At 44.6% G+C, this 22,036-nt stretch overlaps 1 protein-coding gene across 3 annotated transcripts; it reads right to left on the bottom strand.

Moving 5' to 3' along the window:
* Positions 1–4,011: 4,011 nt before the first annotated feature.
* On the bottom strand, positions 4,012–22,036 carry BDH2 (3-hydroxybutyrate dehydrogenase 2). Of its 3 annotated transcripts, XM_045018586.1 has the most exons (11): positions 21,929–21,945; positions 19,762–19,857; positions 19,004–19,083; positions 16,875–16,953; positions 13,666–13,762; positions 12,603–12,711; positions 11,216–11,276; positions 9,462–9,575; positions 6,583–6,641; positions 5,602–5,694; positions 4,012–4,219 (listed from the first exon to the last, which is right to left on the bottom strand). In XM_045018586.1, exons 3-11 carry the CDS (start codon positions 19,073–19,075, stop codon positions 4,166–4,168), a joined length of 738 nt encoding a protein of 245 aa, XP_044874521.1. In that variant the 5' UTR covers positions 19,076–19,083; positions 19,762–19,857; positions 21,929–21,945; the 3' UTR covers positions 4,012–4,165. The 3 variants fall into 3 exon arrangements, with proteins under 3 accessions (XP_044874521.1, XP_044874520.1, XP_044874522.1); XM_045018585.1 differs by lacking the exon at positions 19,762–19,857 and having other exon boundaries at positions 21,929–22,036; XM_045018587.1 differs by lacking the exons at positions 19,762–19,857; positions 21,929–21,945 and having other exon boundaries at positions 19,004–19,113.

Raw genomic sequence — 22,036 nt, 5'->3', positions numbered from 1 at the left:
AGAGCTGCAGCCTGGGGTGCCTGGAGCCCCCTCCCGCGGCAGGGCTGGTCGGATAACGGGCCCTGCCCAGCCCCGCCCGGAAGAGGAGGAGACAAGGCAGCAGAAGGGTGGAGAGGTGAGGCTGGATGACAGCTGCTAGGCGGGTCAGGTTTGCTGGAGCCGCAGAGCCGTCCTGCCCCGCTCCCGCAGCATCCCACCGGGACGAGCCGCTGGAGGGGAGGCTGGGTTTGCTCTCACCCAGGAAACCAGTGCAGCAGGTTCTCCCGCCCTGTGTCTGCTGGAATGGGAGTCAGGTCCCTGGGAGGGGATGCTCGGGAAATGCACATGTAACCCACATGCTTACAGTACAGCATTCTTGGGGGAGGGGGGGTGTGTGCTAAGTCCAAAGAAAGGGACAGAAGCAGGGGGGGGAGAAGAGATGGAGTGTGTGTGTCACACTGTGAATGCATGAGAATGAAATAACTGCGCTTTTGTTGTGCTTCCCAGCAAATGAGCTCCAAACACTTTACAGAGACTGGCTAACAGAACCTCACATCCCCTCCCCTCTCGGTGCTGTACGGATGAAGGAGTGAGACAGGGGAGTTCTGTGACTTTCTCAAAATTGCCCAGCAAATTAGGCATCAAATAGCTGGGAATCTCAGAGCTTGAGTTAAAAAAGAAAATAGGTTATCACAGTGCTGTTAGTCATCCTCATGGAAAAATTAAGGCAGGTCACACATTTTCAGTCACCATCAACTTTTGCTTAAACAAAGTTTTCCATGGAAAGCATCTGTTTAACATGGAACATTGTGACTCATCAATTTGGGGTCCAAACTTCTTGGTTTTCTTTTTTAATGGAAAATCAAAATTTTCCATGGGGGAAAAATTTCTGCATAGCTCCATAAAAATACAAACATAGCTCAGGTTTAAGTGGTGAATTTTGGAACAGGAGTGCTCTCATGTACGCCTCTTAGAAAACTCCAGATTTCATAATACATTATGTGAATACGTAAGTGAATAACTTATCTGTGAAAGATACTTCTAGCAAAGGCAAGGGACTGGGACTATCTGGATACCATTCCAAGCTCTGCTACCAGGTTCTCATGTGACCACTCTCTCTACCTCAGTTCATCATTGGTCAAATGGGGATACTACTACTTCTCTACCTCACAGGAGTGCTGCCAGGATAAATTCATTAATATACAGCTGGTTTCAGCTACTACAACACCAGGTGGCCTAAGGACATTGACTGATAACTAGAAGAGTTCAATAACCTCTGGATTTGTCAACAGAAATAAACCCAACACCAAACTTAAAATTTTTATTTTCAGATAGGGCAAAATGAGCTTCCACACTGCTGAGCTAAAACAGGAAGCTCTCTCCTCTTCTCACACAATATGCCATGACAGCTGTCGCAGCACAAGGACTTTGGCCTTGATGATAAATTCATAAAAGGTGGAAACACTACTTTGCCATGCTGAATTTGGAACATTTGGGTTCAGATCAGTGAAGTCTAACCCAGCCACTTTGGTCTAGGTTGGTTTTTTGCCCTAATTTTACTCCCTTAAGAGGTCCCTTTAATTGGAGATGGGAGGGAAATCTGTCAAAACCCCATGTCATCTGTACCCTATATACAGTACACACAAGCAAGTGGGGTTGTTTTGTGTCAAATATTTCAAATAGCTTCTGTGCAGAAGATCAACCATGATTATAGAAAGTACAAACCTCCTTTCTCCCCTGCCCCCCCGACTAAGCATTACCTATTTTCCCAACTAGATCAAAGATCAAATGGTACATTACTGCAGTACTTCCCTTTGGCAGCCATTCCTACCTTAATGCAGGTATGACTCCCTGTGTAGAAGTCCCTTCCCACCAAATTCCCAGTCAAAATACTAAGTTTTTTGAGACAGTGATCTTTACACACTGCCAGCTGGCAGCATGCAGGGGAACTGTCCGAGTCTAATGACTCTGAAGAATCTAACCTTAAAATTTAAGGGGAAAAAACATCAAGTGAATTTAGTGCTTATAAAAGGTGCCACTTCAACATCCTGAATTTCTCTGACTTTAATTGGACCTGCACATTGCTCGGCGCCTTCAAAAATCACGTCTCTTATTTTGGTGCATGAGTAAAGATTTAAAGGAGATTTAGGCAAATCACCACATACACATACCCACACCCTCCCATACCCACACCCTCCCATACACATACCTGACAGATGTGTGTCTATACATGACCATGCTTTCTGGAGATGACTGTTCAAAAATTTGCAGCAGTAATTTTTCTTTAATAGTTAAAGAGCAATTATTTCTTAAGCAGCCACATTTACAGGCATTGACTGACATTCTTAGCTGTAGTGTAATAGTGTCATAGCATGGTAGATTTTTTTTTACTTCGACTGTAAGCGCTTTGGGACAGAGTATCTTTTTGTTCTGTGTTTGTACAGCACCTAGCACAGTGGGGTCCTGGTTCAGAACTAGTGCTCCTCCCATGCAAATCATAATAAATAACTCAGTTACAATAGAATGAGTGTCGTTTCTGCAGTGTGACTGAACTGGCTGTTTTTAGTTGTGTTTTACCATGCATTCCATTGGCCTTTTATAACCAAGGAAGTTTCATGCCAGTAGGTTCAAGCACTAGAAAACCTAACTTTGGCATAACACATCCGTTCTTTACTCTTGACAATATCTCCATGATCAGTGGCAGAATCAGTTACTCCAACCTTTAGTCCTTGTACAACTCAGTGTGTTTACTAAATTGTACAAGCAAATTTACCGCACTGAGTGTTTTGTTGTTTTTCTTTCCAAATATATTAACACAAAGCTCTGCCATTGCATTGTAATCAGGGGCGGCTCTAGCCATGTCGCCGCCCCAAGCACAGTGGCATGCCGCGGGGGGCGCTTTGCCAGTCGCTGCGAGGGCAGCAGGCAGGCTGCCTTTGGCAGCGTGCCTGCGGAGGGTCCGCTGGTCCCGCGGCTCCGGTGGACCTCCCGCAGGCGTGCCTGCAGATGCTCCACCGAAGCCACGGGACCAGCGAACCCTCCACAGGCACGTCTGCGGGAGGTCCACTGGAGCTGCCTGCCGCCCTCCCGGCAACCGGCAGAGCGTCCCCCGCGGCATGCCGCCCCAAGCACGCGCTTGGCGTGCTGGGGACTGGAGCCGCCCGATTGTAATATGGCTGTTTTGTTGAGGGACAGCAGGGATCGGATACAGGGAAGCTACAGAATGCCCTACCATGGGTAGTAACACAGCCAAGCCCGTTCTGCTAACATCAACTAACTCACTTGGGTTCCAGGAACCGTACACATATTTGATGTAATTAGTGGAGAAAATGTTTTACTGATGGCAAAATCATATCATGAGTCTGTACACTAACATAGTACGGGACCCTTGTCTTTTAACACTGCTTCAGGTTCATTCCCATAATTTCCACTACATGTAAAGTTTGTCCCACGGCCTTTTAGGTATTTGGAATACATTTAAACTTTTCCTCTCTAATGTCTCAGGAACTATGAGCTGCTTCCTAGCAGCTCTACAACATGTTATTAATGATGGTGAGCAGGAAAAGGGAATAGATTTAAATCTTCAGAAAATGAGAGGTGGGTTCTAGCATTTGATTTGCAAGAATTAATATGCCATTGCAAGAAATAAGAGCCCACTACTCCCAGAAACACTTTGGTGTAGTTCAGACTTTTAAGTCTGGACATTCCCACTGACTCTGCTTTGGGCTGCTGTTGCACAGTTCAGGTCCAGTTCCGCAGGCCCTAATGCAGCCTTTTTCCATTTCCTCCATTGCCCAAGGCTACTAGGAAATCCAAACAAGAATGTTTAACTTCCAAATGAGACAGATGCCAAGAGCAAGTGTTCTACATCGAATATTGCTGGCACACCTTAAATGTCCAATTTCTGTTCTTCGTGTAGCTGAGCTTCCACAAACAACAAAGCTGAATGACGTGTGCTTTATCGCAAGCGACACTACTGTGTAAAGTATGCAAAAGAAAATCAGACAATTTTAGAAAAAGAGGTACCGCATGTCTGTGCAAATACGCTGACTTTTATTTGAAGGTCAATCATTTTAGTCATTAAAATGGTGCAAACTATATTAACAGAGAAATGTGATAATCTCTTCATTATTTGCCTTTCATACTATGAATTTCCATTGAAAACTTCAGCTGAAAGTTTCATAAGTCACAAGCTCCAGCCTCCATCAATGATAAGCTCATTGCCAGTCATGTAGGCAGACTGAAATCACAAGAGGAAGAGTAACTATCATTTATTACTAATAAACAGAGGAAAAGGCTAACAATTATTGAAGTTAATTTAACAAAAACATTTCCTCTATCTTCACAAATACAACAGTGGCTCTGAAAATTTCAAAGGATTAAGAACCTTAAAAACGAAAACCTTTTAGCTACCACACTGGGCAGTTGCAAAGTGACAAATCATCACACGGCTTTAGGACTTCTGACTCTTACAGATGGTAGGCACAAATGTGTCATGGAAGGACCAAATGAATGCTCAGAAGGTAGAGTTATGATATCTGGCCTGCAGCCATATCACTTGGCACTGAGAAATCATTAATTCTTATAGCTAAGCAGGGTCTGACCTGGTTAGTAAGTTAGAGGAGTGATCTACAAGAAAAACCCAGATGGTGGAGGAAGTGGTGTTGTTGATTGAGTAGGGGGCGCTCTTTCCTCTGGATCAATACCAAACCATATTGAGTTCAGATCTAATACTGAAGTCCTGACCACATATGGGCAAAGATCCAATTAATAATAAGCTCTACCAATAATATCAGACTGATAGGATTAGTCTCTGTGTGGCCAAGATGAACTTTGAGAAAGTGACAATTGATAGAAATATTGGGACCCAAACACTTTTCTCAAGCGATTCTGCGGGGCTCAAATTGTCCTGACTACTGGGCAATTTCTAGGGCATCTAGTCCTATTACGTGTGCTGTTAAACTAGTGTTGGTGCTATTTGTGGCCAGGTTTGGGTCCACTATGTGCCCCGTGCCCTTACTACATCCTCTGGATTTAGCCTCTCTAGACGGGGATGGTGTGTAGTTCAGATACTTGTAGCAGAATGATATGTTCCTGCATCTTCATTTTACATCATCACTTGAGGGTGACTGATTGTTTTGAGGATGATTATGGCCCCAAAGCTATAATTATTATTTATCTTTCCCTGAGAGCTCTTACTGTCTCACCCAAACATTTTGTTGTTTCATACTGTATTCACGTTACAGACCCACTGACCCTACTGTACTGAAGGTGGTGTCACTTGTGGTGGAAGCAAAGCAACTTTGTGGGGGCAATGGGAAAGGACTCCATACCACCCAGCCCCCACAGAACTGTGCCAGGCACAGCCAGTTTGTTCAGAATGCACGCAATGTCCAGAATATGGTCCTCAGTAAATAATGACTTAACCTTCACTTTCACTGCCTGGACGTAGTTCACTGTTTGTATCTTGGGCTACACTCAAAGTATGTCAGTCTTCTATTACTGTCATCATCTGTCTCCAAGACTGTGTAAGCGTCTGCAAAATAGCTTCCCTCTACTGAGAAACGACAGGATGGGGTGGGATTCTGTGGTTCACAACAGATTTTGTTGTACAGTACTTACTTCGTCAGAGGCCAGATATACGAAGAGGTGGGCCACTTCTTCAGCAGTAGCCATCCTACCTGTCTTCTGTCTAGCCAGAAAGTCTTTCAGGGCCTAGAGATACCAGAACATTCCATGTATCACCACTACACACTGAAATATGTAGCCATGATGACTTTGTGCTACATTAAAAAGCTATGTGGTCAGATGGCCATAAGCTCATAACATGGATTACTGTGCAGATAGTACATATGCTGCCCAAAGAAAACACTGGCTGGGTGACTTAGGGTACATCTTCACAGGGATAAAAAATTGTGGATAGTCAGGGTCAGCTGACAGAGGTTCACAGGGCTTGGGCTCCCGGGCTGAAAAACTGCTGTGCAGACTTTCGGGCTTGGGCTACAGCCTCAGCTCTAGGACACTGTGAGCCCGTCGTCTGACCTGGGGCAGCCATGGCCATGCTGTGGGTCTTTTATCCCTATGCAGGTAATACCATTAGTGGTCTAAGCTTCAGAGTTGCAAAACACCTCAGTACCCTGGAACCAGCGGTTAAAATTCCAGTAAGGTCGACTCAGCCATTTCTCCTTTTGCAGCAGACAGAATTCTGTGCAGAGGTCTTGCAGATGAGAACCTAAGAACTCAGCTGAGTGTTTGCCAAACTTTTCCTCTCCTTCACTGTTGCGTAGTTTACTGCACATCAGTTTGTTGCTGCCATATGTCCAAGAAGTGGCTCTATTGTATTGGTGCTGTAGACATAATATGTGATTGTAAAATATTTGGGAAGGCCGCAGGATGAAATGCACTGTGGTTTTCTTTAGCATAGTGTCATGGAAGGACCTGCTGATGCCACTCTGGGCACCAAGTGACCAAGCAGCCAAAGCACAATCACTGCTGTTGCTAGTCTTGAATACTGAGATTTAGGCAGACATGCTGTTCGGTTTTACCCAAATTCTTTAACATAATTTATATTTATGCATGCACACAGCTAAGTAGCCTGCTTACCTGTTCTGGGTTGGGCCTGGCTTGGATCCTCTCATGTAGAGATGGAGTGTCAACAGTTCCTACGCAAATGTTCAAAATTTAAAACAAATACTCCATCGCACTGAACGTGAGCAGTCATGACAAAGAACTTCATCACCATTAATCCCGTTATTTACACACTGCCATGGCTGTAGAGGACTTCATAATAAGATTGGGATAAAGTTTTCAAAAGGGTCTAAAAGATTTAGGACTCTAAATCCCACTGACTTTCAATGAAAGACAGACTCTTAAGTGGCTGAGAGTCATTTCTGAAAATGGAACTTAGTAGCCTAAGTCATAGAAGTGCTTTTGAAAAAATGTTACCCACAGCTAACAAAAAAATGAGCAACATCCCTTCCCCAGTGTTTACAGCCTATGCCTATCAATGCAAATAGCAAAAAATGTTAAAACTGCCTCACTATTCTGGATAGTGACAAAGAGAATCTTTATACTGATAGTAATCTACGCAAGAGGACACTAGATGATTTATTATCATAAAGTATTTTTATGGCAGCTCACTTCCTTAAGCAATTTTACTGTACTGATCATCACCACGGATAAGTGATGCAGCTTTGTTTGATGCCACTGAACGTTCACAAATGAGAATACAAATCAATAGTTCAAAAATAGATTGTGGCATTCTCTTGGCTTAGAGAGATACTATAGTCGTACAATGTGGACTTCTAGCTACCTATCCCAGGGTATCCTCGTATTCCATTGCAGTGACTAGGCACCTATGTGGAGAAAGATCAGCACAATAGATGGGGTTTCATTTGAACTCAGAGGTTACCACTAGCTTGAGATCAGTTTTTAATTGCAAAGAGTTTCAGAAATGGTCCTTGGTTTGTGTTGTATTTTATTTCTCCTCAATGTTGTTGTGAGAGGGGAGGAATGGAATTAAGTGGGAAATCAGTGTTGTGATGAAATAGCCAGGCAATACTTGAGAACTGTCTGGGAACAGCTTCAACCTTTATATTCTAGGCATGTGTTTCATCTCTGGTCTGAGATGATCTTTGGCTTGCACAAGAGGTTGCACAGATAGAAATTCTTAATTCTGCCAGGTTACAAAAACTCCCTATTAAGATCTTCTACAGCACAGGACTAGCTTTCTCCCTTGGCATTAGCAAATAAATTAGTTTTTGCTCGGCTGCTCATGTAACACCAACAGACCCCGGTCGTTGGTGGGCGGGATCTAACCTGGGGCCTTTGGAGCTTAGTGCATGAGCCTCTACTGCATGGGCTAAAAACCAACTGGCTATTAGCTACGGCTGTAGAGCAGACTCATTTTCTCTCTCTCTCTAAGTGGTCTCGGTGCCACTAGATGGGACAGAACACCACACCCAGGAGGTGTGTGGGTTACACTCACATTTACATAATTCAGGTGTTCTTTGATGTGGGTTTGTTGCTCAGCTTTAATGGGCGTCCCACACATGCAGAGAGAGGAAACCATTCCACAACATTACCAGTGCTTGATTTGGCTAATTAAACATTATTTTAAGGGGGCAGCAGTCCTCCAAGATGGCCTCAATCCTCCTTTCTGTTGCCCTTCTTTCCCAAAGTACCACTCCCCTCCGATGATACGGACCTATTCCCTGTGTCAAGGAGGAAGGATGAAGCACCTTCTTGAATCTGTGTTGGTTTCTTCAGTTGGCTATGGAGGCACTTCAGACCAATATAAGGTTCTCCTTCCATACCATGGACTGAACATGCTGCCTCTCCCGGGCTCCTTGGCTCTAGTAAGTGGGTTATCTGTTTGTTAATTATTAAAAAGGTGATGCTGGTGAGATGTGAAGAACCATGCACAATTCGTGGTGTGCAAAGAGGTCTACAGGTTTTCTGATTTCTCACCCAGAGTTTCACCCCAAGTCCCATATGAACAAACCCCCAAAGCTCAACAGGAAGCTCGGATGAAACCGCAACGTTGATGCCTGTTTTCAAGTTGCAAAGACATTGAGCTTTGCATGGCTGCAGCGGAAACCTCAAAATGGCTTAAGGTCACTCAGAACAGTACCAGTGTTTTACATATGGTTTGTGAACCTTTGCGGGGGACTTACTTACACAGGCCCTGAGTACCTACAACTCCAAGTGAAGTGAGAGGAAACAGCTGATGCTCATCACCTATGAAAATCAGGCCTTTTGTCCGATTTCGCCAGCTTGGGGTTATTGAAACCCCACCCCAAATTACTATTAAAATATATATTCACAGCTCTAGTTTTGATGCTTAAAAATAAAAAGCAGAATAGATTTGGTAGATGTGCACGGACACACCTGTGCTATGTGTCCTTGTGGTTCCCGCTGCTACACTAACTTCCCTACACTCTCACCAGGCATGCCAGCCCACCTCACTGGCTTTTACATCACCCAGATCTAGTCACATCCAATTTTGTCTCACAATAGCAAGACATCAGGAATGAGGCAATCGTACTTTCAGCATTCCTAATCAGCAACTGAAAGCACCATTTCCCCCTTCGTCCCCCAATCTGCTTCTCTAAGTTGCAACTTTCATGTCCAGATAATAACTGGTATAATACACCATCAAGATACTCTGGGCATATGTAGGTGTGCTTTTGTAGGCCACAGAGATTGGAATGCTATACAAATAGCAATTCTTAATTTTACATTTCAGGAAATGCCAGAAGAAAGTCTTAAATGTGGTTTCTCCCTTGACTGCTGATGCCTTCAGCGGCTGTTTGCAGGTGGTTGGGCTGTTTTAAAGTTTCATTTTCTATCAACAACCTCAAACTAAATCTGGAGCATTAAGTAGGCCAGGTGGCGTGTAGCTCTGAGCTAACACTAAAGACAAACCTGTGTTTTTTCAGTGTCAGCAACAAGTTTACAAAATGCTGCAAGGACTTACTTACCTGGACATATGCAGTTGCATCTGATGCCTTGTCCAATGAAATCAGCAGCTACAGACTTGGTTAGACCAATAATTGCTGCCTTTGAAGTGCTATAAACACATCGGTTTACAACTCCTGAAAGAAGAGGTTAGTGTTAGGGTAACGTGAAGACCAAAGCAAATGGTCACATTCCCATATGAATCTGCTTTTGGGCTCTAGAATTTTCTGGACGGCATCTTCTTGAGCAGAGGATGAATGACAAGCTGGCTAGAGCGCTGATTGCTAGACAAAGGAATCTGCATGTGTAGAGTGCCGTTCAAGAACCAGGATACAGCAGTGTACTGACCAACAGCACAGAATGAAAATATCTGAGGAAGTAGCCTAGGAAGTTAATTTTTAAAATTGCATAAAGATTTATAAAGGAAAGGGAACAATCTGCCCCTCACACACAGAGGTCTTATTGGGTAACCCCTATGCAGTTGGTACGAAGGAAGCAGTGAAAACCAAGAAAAATATCAGAGGGGCAGCCGTGTTAGTCTGGATCTGTAAAAGCAGCAAAGAATCCTGTGGCACCTTATAGACTAACAGACGTTTTGCAGCATGAGCTTTTGTGGGTGAATACCCACTTCTTCAGAACCAAGAAAAATGACATATGTGGCATGGTACCACTACATGAGGCAATAAATTGTATCAGTCAAGGTTGCTTGGGTAACCTTCATTCTCCCCTCCCCCGGTCTTGTGCATATTCATTATTATATGGTCTTTAATTACATGACGAGATACTGTTTTTTCCACAGTACCCCTACCTCATTCACGGCACAGTGGATAGTGCTCATTGGGTGGGCAGCTATTCACAATTTCTTTCATCCTGATCATTCAAACCTGTGGCTCCACGCCTTATTTACTGCAGACCATGCAAACCTGCCCTGAACACAGAATTTTTAATTTACTCACTGTTTTTTCTATGGTGCTGTCATTGTAGCAACTTAGTTCTTTACAAAGATTAATCAATATTTCTTTGCACAAAACCCCAGTGAGGTGGTATCATCATCTCCATTTTACATATGAGGAACTAAGGCACGGAGATTAAAGCCAAACTGTCCAAAGTGTCACTTACATTTTGGGTGCCCAATTGGAGATGCCTTGGGCCCGGTTTTTCAGAGTACTTGGCATTTTATAGCACATCCTATGTTCAGAGCACAGCTCCGCCTGACCTCAGTTGCAGTTGTGAGTCCTCAGCACTTCTGCAAATCAGGTGTCAAGTTGGGTACCCATAAAATGAGCAACGCACAGTGGCTACCTGTGCCCAGCATCATATAGAAATTCTGTGGCAGAATCTAGTTCTCCGGGGTAGCACTCAGCTTCCTAAACCACAGAGGAATCCTTTTGCTTCCTGCAGTCCTGTCCCTCATTCACTACACCCTTCAACTTCTGCAACAAATGAGGCAGGGGCCCTATAAACAACAGCCTCCTTTGCGGCACAGCTCCGTTTCGGTGAACAGGATGGACAGTGCTCTGGGGATGAATGAGGTGGGAGTCCTGTGAGAAAAACTGCATGTGGTCATGTAATTAAAGACGACATCATAATGCTTATGCACAACGGGGCCAAAAGAAGGTTGCTAATGTGTATTCAGTCCCATCCCTCCTAAAATAGGCACTTTCAAATTTGGACTGACGAAATATTATTCTACAGGTTCAGAATGTCAACCCTGGACACGACCTAGGAATATCGCAAGCACATATGTGACAAAAGAATCCTCTAGGAAATCTATTACCTTTAATGCTGGATGCCACAGAAGACATGTTGATAATGTTTCCAGATTTCTGTGCAAGCATCTGCAAAAAAACCCCCACAACCACCATCAAGCCATTCAAACAAAAGCTATTCTGCCCTAGGGGGACTTGTTCTGCCACCCTTCCTCACATTAAGTGGTATTTTATTCCACAAGTAATTTCTCAGATTTGCAGGCCAAAATACGACCCCAAAGGGCAGCATTTGGCTCCTGCTTCACACCTGCGAATTAGTAACCCAGTCGGATCAGTCTTAAGTATGTTACATTTTGAGATATCTCATTTTCATCAGTAGTAACACCCACTTTTTACTATGTATTCATGCAGAACCTACTTATAACCAATGAATTAAACCTCAGACCCCTCCTTTGAGCTAGGTAGGTATTTTAGAGATGGAGAAACAAAGGATCAGTGACTGCAAAAATCATATACAAAATCTGTGCCAGAGCTAGAAACAAAACCCACTCTCCCCGATTCACAATTAACACTCACTGGAACCAAGGGTTTGAGGAAAGCAGGGATTGGGATTGTATCATAATCACCACAGGGTGCATCCTGTTCACTTTGGTGACAGCCATCCCTGGGCTATTTTGGCCTTCCAGTATGTTTCCTGTAAACACCTCAGCCTGTGGCCCATGAGTTGGTCCAGATTGTGATGGTTACGTCACAAACAGGAAGTATCCTCAAGCTATGGTGTAATCATACAGGTGAGTTGTTTATCTAATGGGATGAGTACTCCCCTACTGAAGTAGCGTGTTGTCGATGGTATTGAACAGCTCTGCAAGATAGCTTCCTGTTGTGGGTATGGGGGAGAAGTCACACAATTACATCTGACTGTTTACAAATATTTTTGTAGAGACGGTGTAGCCTTATTGTCTGGGTGCATGTTGCAGGGTATTGCTTTCCCACGCTCTCTGTTACTGCACTGTATTTGAAAATGATTCTAAATACAAATTGTACAGTGTAGAAAACCTGAATTAACCCTCTCCATACACTAGTCTGAAAGGTTAGGCTCTAAACTGGGACTGAATTAAAGCAGTCCTCGGCACAATATGATATGAGGGCCCTCCATGGCCACATCCCCACATTTTCACCCATCCACCGTCATGCTCTGATAGTGCCCAGGGCCGACGAGGGTGGGGGGAAGCCAGTACAAATTACCGGGGCCCAGCAGTCCAGAAGGGGGCCCGGGGCCCGGCTTCATCAGCCCTGTTTAGCCGGTCCGCCCTTGCTGGGGCGCCCGAAACATTTTTTCACCGGGGCTCGAACCTGCTCTCGGCAGCCCTGATAGTGCCTATAACTTAATCCTTCCCATCTTGAAACACACCACAATGTCTTTTACACTAAGGAGCATTGTAGATAGAGCCTTACCTTTGGAAGGAATGTCTTGATCATTAGATACATGCTGCGAACGTTGAGGTTCATTGTGAAGTTCCAGTCTGTCTCCTCACACTCCAGAATGGTTCCGTGATGGACAAAACTGGATTAAGTGCACAAAAAGCAATGGATAATTTCCTGTGCCTTTTCTGTATAATTTACATTTTTTCTCCTGCTCTGGAATAACTACCCCTCTAATCAAGCAAGGTTGGACAAGACTCTTCAGAGGTTATTATGCAACATTCAGCTTGCACACGTTTCCTGTAACTAGTATATGTAGTTCAAGACAGTCACAATAAGCCACCATATGCATATGTAACCCACACAGCTTCTGGGTGTGTTCTGTCCCATCTAGTGACACTGAGACCACTTAGAGAGAGAGAAAATCAATCAGCTCTACAGCCTTAGCTAACAGCCCACTGGCTTTTAGCTCATGTGGTAGAGGCTCATGCACCAAGTTCCAGAGGTCCCAGGTTCGATCCCGCCCGCTGACAACTGGGGTCTGTTGGTGTTACACATAGATAAAGATTTGGTAATAGGCAGAACTAATCATAAAAAAGGGTGTCCCTGAAATCATCCATCAAAATTATTGGTCAAAAAGTGCATTTGAAAAATTTCAGTGATCAAGAGTACTGTATAAAGATATTTTTATGTAGATTTATCTTTTCCAAGTTAAAAAACAAGATATGATGTGAACTCTCCAGTTCTGGCGAAGATAATGGCTTTATCACCAACATATCCAATGAGGTGATGATGAAGGGTGCCTGAAAGAAAGCCCTGGAAGCTGAAGGCCTCTCTCTGCGGAACAGGAAGAACACAGACAGCGTAACACTCTCCCGCCACTGGTCTGCCACAAGTGGTGAGAATGTAATTTAGTCTCCAGAGCCAATGAGTCTGTGGCTTGTCTACTTAGGTCACCCTCAAAGAGGCCAGTTGTGCTGGAGGATTTTGAAACACCTCTGTGAAAAGGAGAGGATACACATAAAATCAAACAAAATACCTTTGAGGAATAAACACTGGAAGGAGAAGGGAGTTTAAAACAATAGGCTCTAGTTACCCTGCAACATTACAGAGGACATCAATCCTTTCAATCTCCTTGGCCAGATTTTCTATTTGTTCTCTGCTGGTGACATCCAGCAACCGTGTTTGAATGCCTATAAAAACAAAATGGTTTTATTTTGCTTTGTTAAAAATTAATAGCCTGATTTTCAGAGGTGCCGAGTGCCTGCAGTTCCCATCGATGTCAGTGGGAGTTCACAGGTGCTGAGCAGTTCTGAATGTCAGACCATAACATGGGTACCCTTGGGTAATACGGCCTTTTACCCCCACCACCCAAAAGCCACACTGTTTTGTTAAATTGTCCCAGTACTGAATTGCTATAATAATAAGAGCAGGGAGTGCTAGTCAAGAGCCAAGAGGGGAGTTAGAAAAGACCACTGATGTTATTGTAAGAGAACAATCACCACAGGAGCAGGTGAGCTGGTGTCTTCTGAAAAGTGGAGCTAATTCCAATACACTCCCATCTCACAGAAACTCAGCCCACCAAAGCACTCATCACCGTGAATTACGATCCTTACATGACCACAACAAACTCACTGGCCAACTGCAGCTTCAGCTCAGGTCCCTGTTACCTAGTACTGTAATCATTATGGGTGTCGCATAGACTACAGATCATAGCACACGCAATATTTTATTTGGAACCAAGAGGACTATGAGCCAGGCTTGTACAACTCATTAATGAGGAATAAGTGACTTGTGTAAGTCATTAGTCATCTTGTTACCTGGACGGGGCGAGTCATAACTATGCTAAATGGGATAGGGGGAAGTACATATGTTTGATTGTCAAAGCCCTCAGGGCGTGCACATAGTGTGGGAATATTGGCTAGTTTTAAAACGTATGCAATGTGATGTCGATGTCTTTGGAATTAACCTATCAATATTTCTAAACAAAAAAATGTTTATTTTGGAAACAAATATTAATCTACCTTCCGAGCTGTTTAAAGAGGTTGCTTGGGGCCATTTCCTGTGTGATTTAAATTTACCTCTCACGTGCACAGGCAAACACAGTTGATTCCAAAATGGAGATTGCTGTGACTCCCTTCTGAAACACTCTACAGTAAAGCCAGCCCCACTGTAACATTGTTACCTTAAGGTAGAAAGCATAGAATGCCATCTGCCGGCAGAAATGCAAACAGCAAAAAAATGTAACACCTTAAATTCACGGCTGATCTCCAGAAAGGCATGCCACTATTCCAGCGTCCTTACGCAAACAATGCCCATTAAATCACCATGATTCATTTCCTGTGCACTGCTGAAAATACATTATTTTGTGGTTTTATCATCCACACCTATTTACACAGAGTTTAATAGCTACTGTGATGCTAGCCTGGTTGAGTGGAAAAATGCTGATGGAAAATAATAAATCATTCTCCACTGGAAAAACCTGCACGTCTTGAAGCCAAACTGACAAATTCATGTACATGTTCTAAAACACCTCTGGAAATTTCTCTAAGAAATATGTTAGCAAGAAAGTTAACTTCTCCCTGGCAGGCTGACTAACAGTGGAGTCTTCTCTTCTGTATTAAGTTGAAAGTCCGACATATTCTAAATTACAGTCCTCAAAGGAAGAGTTGGGATTTAACAAATAATATGTCTGATGTTCCTCTTCTCAAGACGTAGAGGGGTAGGGACTGCGTAGAACTCTGATTCCACTTTCTAGTGTTCCTTCCAGCACAACTGGCCTGATGTGTCAGAAAGTAAATAACCCAACTCAGTTTGAGAATTCATTAAATTCTTAGAGGATGAATTGGAAATTCCCCAGAATGCTACCAGTCATCCAGAGGCCGTTCGCAGTGAGTCTGGCTAAGAGATTGTTATTCGGCCTTCTCAGTGTCAGGAATGTATGTAAGGACCAGTGATCAGGGCCGGTGAAACCAGTTAGGTGACCTAGGCGGTTGCCTAGGGCACTGGGATTTGGGGGGGCGGCATTTTCTTCGGCAGCGACCGTGGCGGCCAGATCTTCGGCCACCCCGGTCGCTGCTGGCATTTAGGCGGAGGGAGTTGGGGCAGGGGAGCACGGGGAGGGCCGCCTGCAGCAAGTAAGGGGGGGGGAGTGGCACGCAGGGGAACTCCCCGCCCCAGCTCACCCCAGCCCCGCCTCCTCCCTGAGCACGCCGTGGCTGCTTCACTTCTCCTGCCTCCCAGGCTTGCGGCGCCAATCAGCTTAGGCGCCGCAAGCCTGGGAGGCAGGAGAAGTGAAGCAGTGACGGCGTGCTCAGGGTGCTCGTGCTCGGGGTGGAGGCAGAGCAGGGGTGAGCTGGGGCGGGGGGGCTGCCTCAGGGTGGAGAGCTGCTGCGGGGGGGGGGGTGCCTCAAGGCGGGGGCGCAAAGTGGAAGTTTCGTCTAGGGTGCGAAACATCCTTGCACCGGCCCTGCAAGTGATCACTTTCATTCACTAAGTTAATTTGGAAGTATTTTCATTCTTTCATTGTGTCTACAGGATAGATTTCACCCATAGTTTTTATGTTAGACATAAAAATAAACTTGTGTTACGATTTCCCTGCCTCGTGTCTAACTAAGGAACAATGATGTGAGTTAGTGCCCATGAGCAGTCGATACAGACTAGTATAGTATCAGCAGGGAGAGAACTCTTAGTCCTGAAAATTTATACAAATGTAATAGGGGGTGATTTAGTGACCGTGTAATTCACATTTAAAAGATACACCCATTCACACTAGTGAACAACTACGTTGCCATTAATGCCATTAGTTGGTCAAACTGAAATGCAGAGCACTAAATCGGATTCTTATGTAGCTAATGAAGTGAGTTCTATAGCTCAAATGATAGAATTTCATGATTTTACCACTAACATCCCAAAGCGCAAGTCCCACGACTGAAACAAGAGGTAGTTAGACTTGGCAGTCAGCCCAATGGCCAGGACAAGTCAGTGAAATGGATGCTATTGTGAGGAGTGGCAGCAGTTAACAGCTTCCCTAGTGCCTCGTAAAATCAGATGGATGGGGTTACTCCATGTACCCAGTATATCTTTTTTGAAATGCTGAAGTTTCAGTGGAAAACTTGAACTCAAACACCAAGCCTCCACATTCTGCTACAGCAGAGAAAAGACCATATGCCAACACGAAGGAGTAACTTACATTATTACAGTTTCTACTGCCTTTAGAATTCTGTTTTGTCCTGTGATGAAATTTCTACAAGCAGCTTACAAAATACACAAGACTTGGACTTAAGTCTGTTGTAAAGCATTTACCTGAATACTCCTCCAGTTCTTGCAGCTTGGACTCACTGATGTCTGTAGCAATGACCTTTGCTCCCTCTTTTGCAAAAGCCTGAACACCACAAGCAAAAGGAACCATTAACATTTAGATATTTTAGGGTTTACCAGTAATAACGGCTGCCTTCTCCTTTCATTTCCATCCTGGACTGAAAAAGGAGCTGGCTGAAGGCAGTGAATTGCTTGCTTTTCTTTGTGCATAACAAAATTATCTGTAGCTATACTTGGCTATATAGCCAAACACCCTGATTTCAGCTGAGCGTACAGAGGAGAGAGGGGAACAGAACTTACGATGTTTATCCCCCAAACCAGGAATCTGTAATTAAAGCAGCGGGTCCTGTTACCTGACCCAGTTGAAGGAACAGATATACACAAGACAGTGCTTGGTACATTGTCTCTAGTAATGGCAACACCTGTACTAGACAGTAGGTTACAAACGTGTAGGGGCTGATCGTAAGCTGCTGAAAATCAATGCAGCATGAAAGACTTGAGTGGAGCTGGGCCAATTTGCAACAGCTGGGGATCTGGCCCGCAGTTTATAGAAAACGAGTGCTTTTGTATAGTGCTTCACATCCAAATCATTGAAGAGTGCACTACTTAGAGAAACAACTTATTAATGGTTCTGTTCACTACATTCAACAGAATCAGGTAGCTATTCCTGAGAGATATCCCTTAATACAAGGGAACCCTCATAAGCACCTGTGTCCATTGAGAGAAACTACTTGCTCTGCTCCTCAGAGTGAGTTGTTGACAAGTGACTGCTATACAACAGACTCATCTGCCGATCACAGAAGCAAGAAGCTCTCAGAGACACATTACTCACAGTAAATGGCAGTAATGCAGTTTCTGAGAGTACCTATCTACAACTGTGGTGCATCTCTAGAAGGTGAGGTATGCCACTTCCATCTGTAGCTTATTGCATATTTACAAAGCAAATTCATTAGGAAAAGGAATCTGTTTTGCTATTCCCAGTGACAGGGTGTTTTAATGCAAGTGACAGGATTAGCAGTTCCCTGGCAAAGCTTGTGAAAATCCAAGTTTGTGACAACTAGATATCTTTCATTGCATGTCTCATGCTAGCTTTGCTAGTCCCGCTCTATAATTCACCACAGGCAAAGCCATCTGTGGAGAGTAGAGCTGGTCAAAAGTAAAGAAAAATAGCAGAAATTTCAGAAAAAAAACTCCATAAATGTTTTTCATTCTGCTTTTCAGAATGGTTTGGACTTTGGGTTTTCTCCATTCTCTACTGGATTTTTATTAAATGGAAATTTTCAGGTTTTGGAAAAAATCTCAATGTGACCAAGCTGAGCAATCAAAAACTATCAATAGAGCAACAGACGAAATCTTTCCTTTTAAAGTTTGCCAAAAAAATTCAAAAGCTTTAGATGGTCTTGGAAAAAAAAATCTTTAAAAAATTCCGAGGCCAAACGTTAAGGAAAAGGAGGTCAGACAGAAGTTTTTGATCTTGCTCTCGTGAACAGCTTGGCATCTGCACATTCCCTTCAGCTCCCATAGATCAATTAATGATGTTCGGAACCAACTAGGATTGAGTTACATGAATTAACAAGGTACACGAGGCCACCACGTTCCACCTGGCTCTGTTGCCACAGGGATCCTTGAGACAATCTACTAATTGTCTGAGCTCCAATCTGATACAACAGGAAACCTTGGGCCATCACCTTCCCAAAACAAAGCAGCTGAGATATTTGATGAAGGTCACTAATGGCCTAGCCACCTTCCCGAGAAGCCGCAGCTGCAGCTCTCTTCAAAGCAGGAAGAAACTCGTGGCTAGATGCCAACACCAGTATGCCAAGCCAACCCAGCCCTGAAGATCTTGGGGAAGGCTATTTATAGAGCAGCAGGGAATTTTGACAATGTGACTCTTGAATGAATTTTTCCAGAATGGAAGCAAGGCTCTCATGGTGTAGCAGTAACACTTTTTTCATGTGCTTTTCATGGAAAGGTTGAAGGACTTGGTTTTCTATTTAATTTCCAGTTTGATAATAAAAGACAGTTCAGTACAGGTATCATTGGGCTAATCAAAATAGCAAAGCTAGCAAGGAACTAAGAGGGGGAAAAAGAAGAATGAAGCTTTCCAGACTTACTATAGCAGCTGCTCGTCCAATCCCTTGTGCGGCTGCAGACAGCAATATTACCTTCCCATCAAGCCGACCCATGCTGCCCCCTGCAGGTATTTAAACATGTCCTGTGACATCTCTCAAAAGGAAAAGGAGTTAACACCAGCTCCAGGGAATCGAAAACAGATGCATTCTATAACTGAACAGGTGACTCAGTGCATCTATCACTAGAGAGAACTGAAGAGTGCCTTGTTCTTCCCACAAGATAAGAAAAGGTTTCGGTATGCCCATTTCATACATTGGATTATAAAATGAGAATTCCTGTAGCAGATCGGAGTCTCCAGTGCCCTTTAGCAGAGTGTGACATCATCAGCAAGATGCCTGATGGGCTACCACACTGAGCAGTTAAACACTGTACAACAAATATTGGCATCATCACATTGGAGGTGCAATCAGTCTGAGCTGTGGACTGTTTCTCAAGAGACCAAGGATCTGAGATCAGAGTTGAAAATTGAGGGAGAATTATCATGCCAGACCTCCTGGTTATCTCAGCCATGGCTTTATTTTATATTTATTCCCTTCAATAAAGGGAAGCTACAATATGTCACGGGCATTTTGTCATTAGTTAATCACATCAGCAGAACAAATTCAGGGTGGGATTTTCAAAGATGCCTAAGAGATTTGGATGCCCCATGTCCATTAGAATTTAATAGGAATTAGGCATCCAAATCCCCTTGGCGGGTTTGAAAGTCTCAACCTTAAATAGATATGAATAATATACATACTTTTGAGAAGCAAGATGAAGTGAGTCTGCACGCCTGGACTTCAGATTAATTTGATACTATCCTGAAATGCAGACTTTTCAGCACTTCTGTAGGAAGCTGTAGGATATTTTAATTGAAATAAATCTAGCAGAAGTTAAAGTGAATTTTAATGCCTATTACAAGTAGTAAGTGCACTTATGACCAGCCAGTGTGGGTGGGTGGGTAGGTGTGTGTGCAAGCTCCCCGATGTTCTGGGACTCTTTGCAGTTCTGGGAAGGCTTACCAGTTATCAGTTATACCAAGTTGGTGGCTTTCATAAATTCCAAGTTTCCAAGGCCAGAAGGGACCATTGTGATCATGTAGCCTGACCTCCTGCATAACACAGGCCACAGAACTTCCCCAGAATAATTCCTAGCTCATAGGCTGAGTGAAGCAAGTCTGTCTACAGAGGTGAAATGCGATAACTTTTGAAAACCCCAACTGATCAATTTGAAAATTGCCGGGAATGTTCTAGGTATCCCTGGGAAGAACACTACTAATTTTGGTGAGACTCCAAAAACCAGAAAAGCCTGATTTCCACTCATTTCACAGATAACCCATTTGGTGCTGTAGGCAAAGCTCTCTGGTGCTCTCTGTCCTGTCTATACAGATCACAGACAGCAGCTTCCTAGGCACTACAGAGCTGTACACCCAGCCAGGCCTCTGGGCAGTGCTGGGGTCCTCAAAAGAGAAGTCCCAGAACTCATGGAGGCGCTGGCCCTGCACACCGCGAGGCAGGGGCAAAATCTCCTCTCATTTCAGTGTTGCCAGTTCAGTGATTTTGTCGCTCAGTCCAGCAACGTTTTAGGTCTGCTTGAGATTTTTCAAGTTTTGCCTCAACAAGTCACTAAACTGTGATCTTTAATCAAATCTGGTGACGTTGCTACATCTAGCGACAAAATGGCTCAACTGGCAACACTGGACAGAAAACTGACCTGAGGTGGCGAGAGCTTTGGGGGGGGGGGAGGGGGAGGATGCCAAGGGGGACTGAGGGTTAGGCAAGGGGAGGGCGGAGGATATATTGCAGGTTAGCAGTAGGGGGCAGGGAAGGGGTATACAGTATTTGGGCAGAGAGCTGGGGGCAGGAAAGGGGCGATATTGGGGTCTGGGGAATGAAGATATTGGGACTGAGGGCAGGGGGATACTGGTTGTCAGGGGAGAATTGGTGGGGAGAGAGTGATCAGAGAGTCATGATCAGCCAGAAGAGTGGGAGCCTGGACAGTGGGCCTGTGTGCTCTGTGAGGGGAGACTGGAGGGACCCTGCTCCCTTGCAGGGAGCTACAGGGCTTGTGTGGGGTAGCTCTGGGCTGCTCCTGACTACTGGCCCCAGCGAGATTGGCTGTGGGATGCTTCTCCAGGACATGCAGTAGAGCCCCCTACCCGTCCCCAAATCTGGGCTTCCCGGTGCAGATGCTGGTGTGAGGGGTCTGTCTGAGCAGATGGAGAGATGGTGGCTGAGCCAGGTCCAGGCTCCGGAGGGTCCCCTTTGGCCCAGGCTCCCTGCTCTGGAAGGAGATGGCTGCTGGGTAACCAAGCTGCCATTACTCCTTCTGGAATGGGCCCACAGGCAGAGGGGGCAGCACGAGCACTGCCACACAGTACGGACCATCATCTCTCCTTCCAGAGCAGGGAGCTGAGGTCCAGCCCTGGCTCTGTGTTCCAGAAGGAGAGATGGTGGCTCAGGAATCGGAAGTATTGGGACACTGTCCCAGCGCCTCCAAAAATGGACCAGAATGTCGGTCTGGAGTGTCTCAAGCAGTGGCTCTGGCTTCCTCCCACTCCGGCCAGCCCCCACCTTACTTCCCAATTGCACTAAAAATAAGTTGGATAAAGCACAGAGCTCGGAGCAACGAAGCGTGCTGCCCTACCAATGATGCGGTAGCTTGGCAGGCTACATGCTCATTAGGAACTATACTGATAGTATCCGGTAATTATGCTTTTGATTTAGGCCAGATTTTACACCATGTCTCCAGCTATCAAGGCTTAACGCACTACGATACTGCCCATTTCCCGCCACTAGAGAAACGAGAACATGTAAGTACATAAACGTACACATCAGTTTCTCAGCCTCCTAGTCACACCCTTCCTGACTGTTATTCCGGGTGAAACTAACAGGATGAAACATACGAGGCTCAATAAAGCCACCCACCTCAGGATCTCCACAGCCAGCTTCCAGGGCTTACCGACCCTTGTACCGGAGAGAAAAGTACAGCGTTTCAGAGTGCACGCTGGGTGCTGTAGTTCTGCTGGTGAATTG

Source organism: Mauremys mutica, chromosome 5 (assembly GCF_020497125.1).
Source record: "Mauremys mutica isolate MM-2020 ecotype Southern chromosome 5, ASM2049712v1, whole genome shotgun sequence".
Taxonomy (NCBI): Eukaryota; Metazoa; Chordata; order Testudines; family Geoemydidae; genus Mauremys; species Mauremys mutica.
Note: the sequence above shows the minus strand (reverse complement) of the source record. Positions and strands in the feature narration are given on the sequence as shown.

Bases quoted from the DNA above. Each gene is read 5' to 3' on its own strand.
- BDH2 (XM_045018585.1), bottom strand. From the start codon at position 19,075: ATGGGTCGGCTTGATGGGAAGGTAATATTGCTGTCTGCAGCCGCACAA. The intron at 16,954-19,003 runs GTAAGTCTGGAA...TGTGGTGTTCAG, and splicing joins TTGGACGAGCAGCTGCTATA to GCTTTTGCAAAAGAGGGAGC. The intron at 5,695-6,582 runs GTAAGCAGGCTA...TGGTATCTCTAG, and splicing joins CCAGGCCCAACCCAGAACAG to GCCCTGAAAGACTTTCTGGC.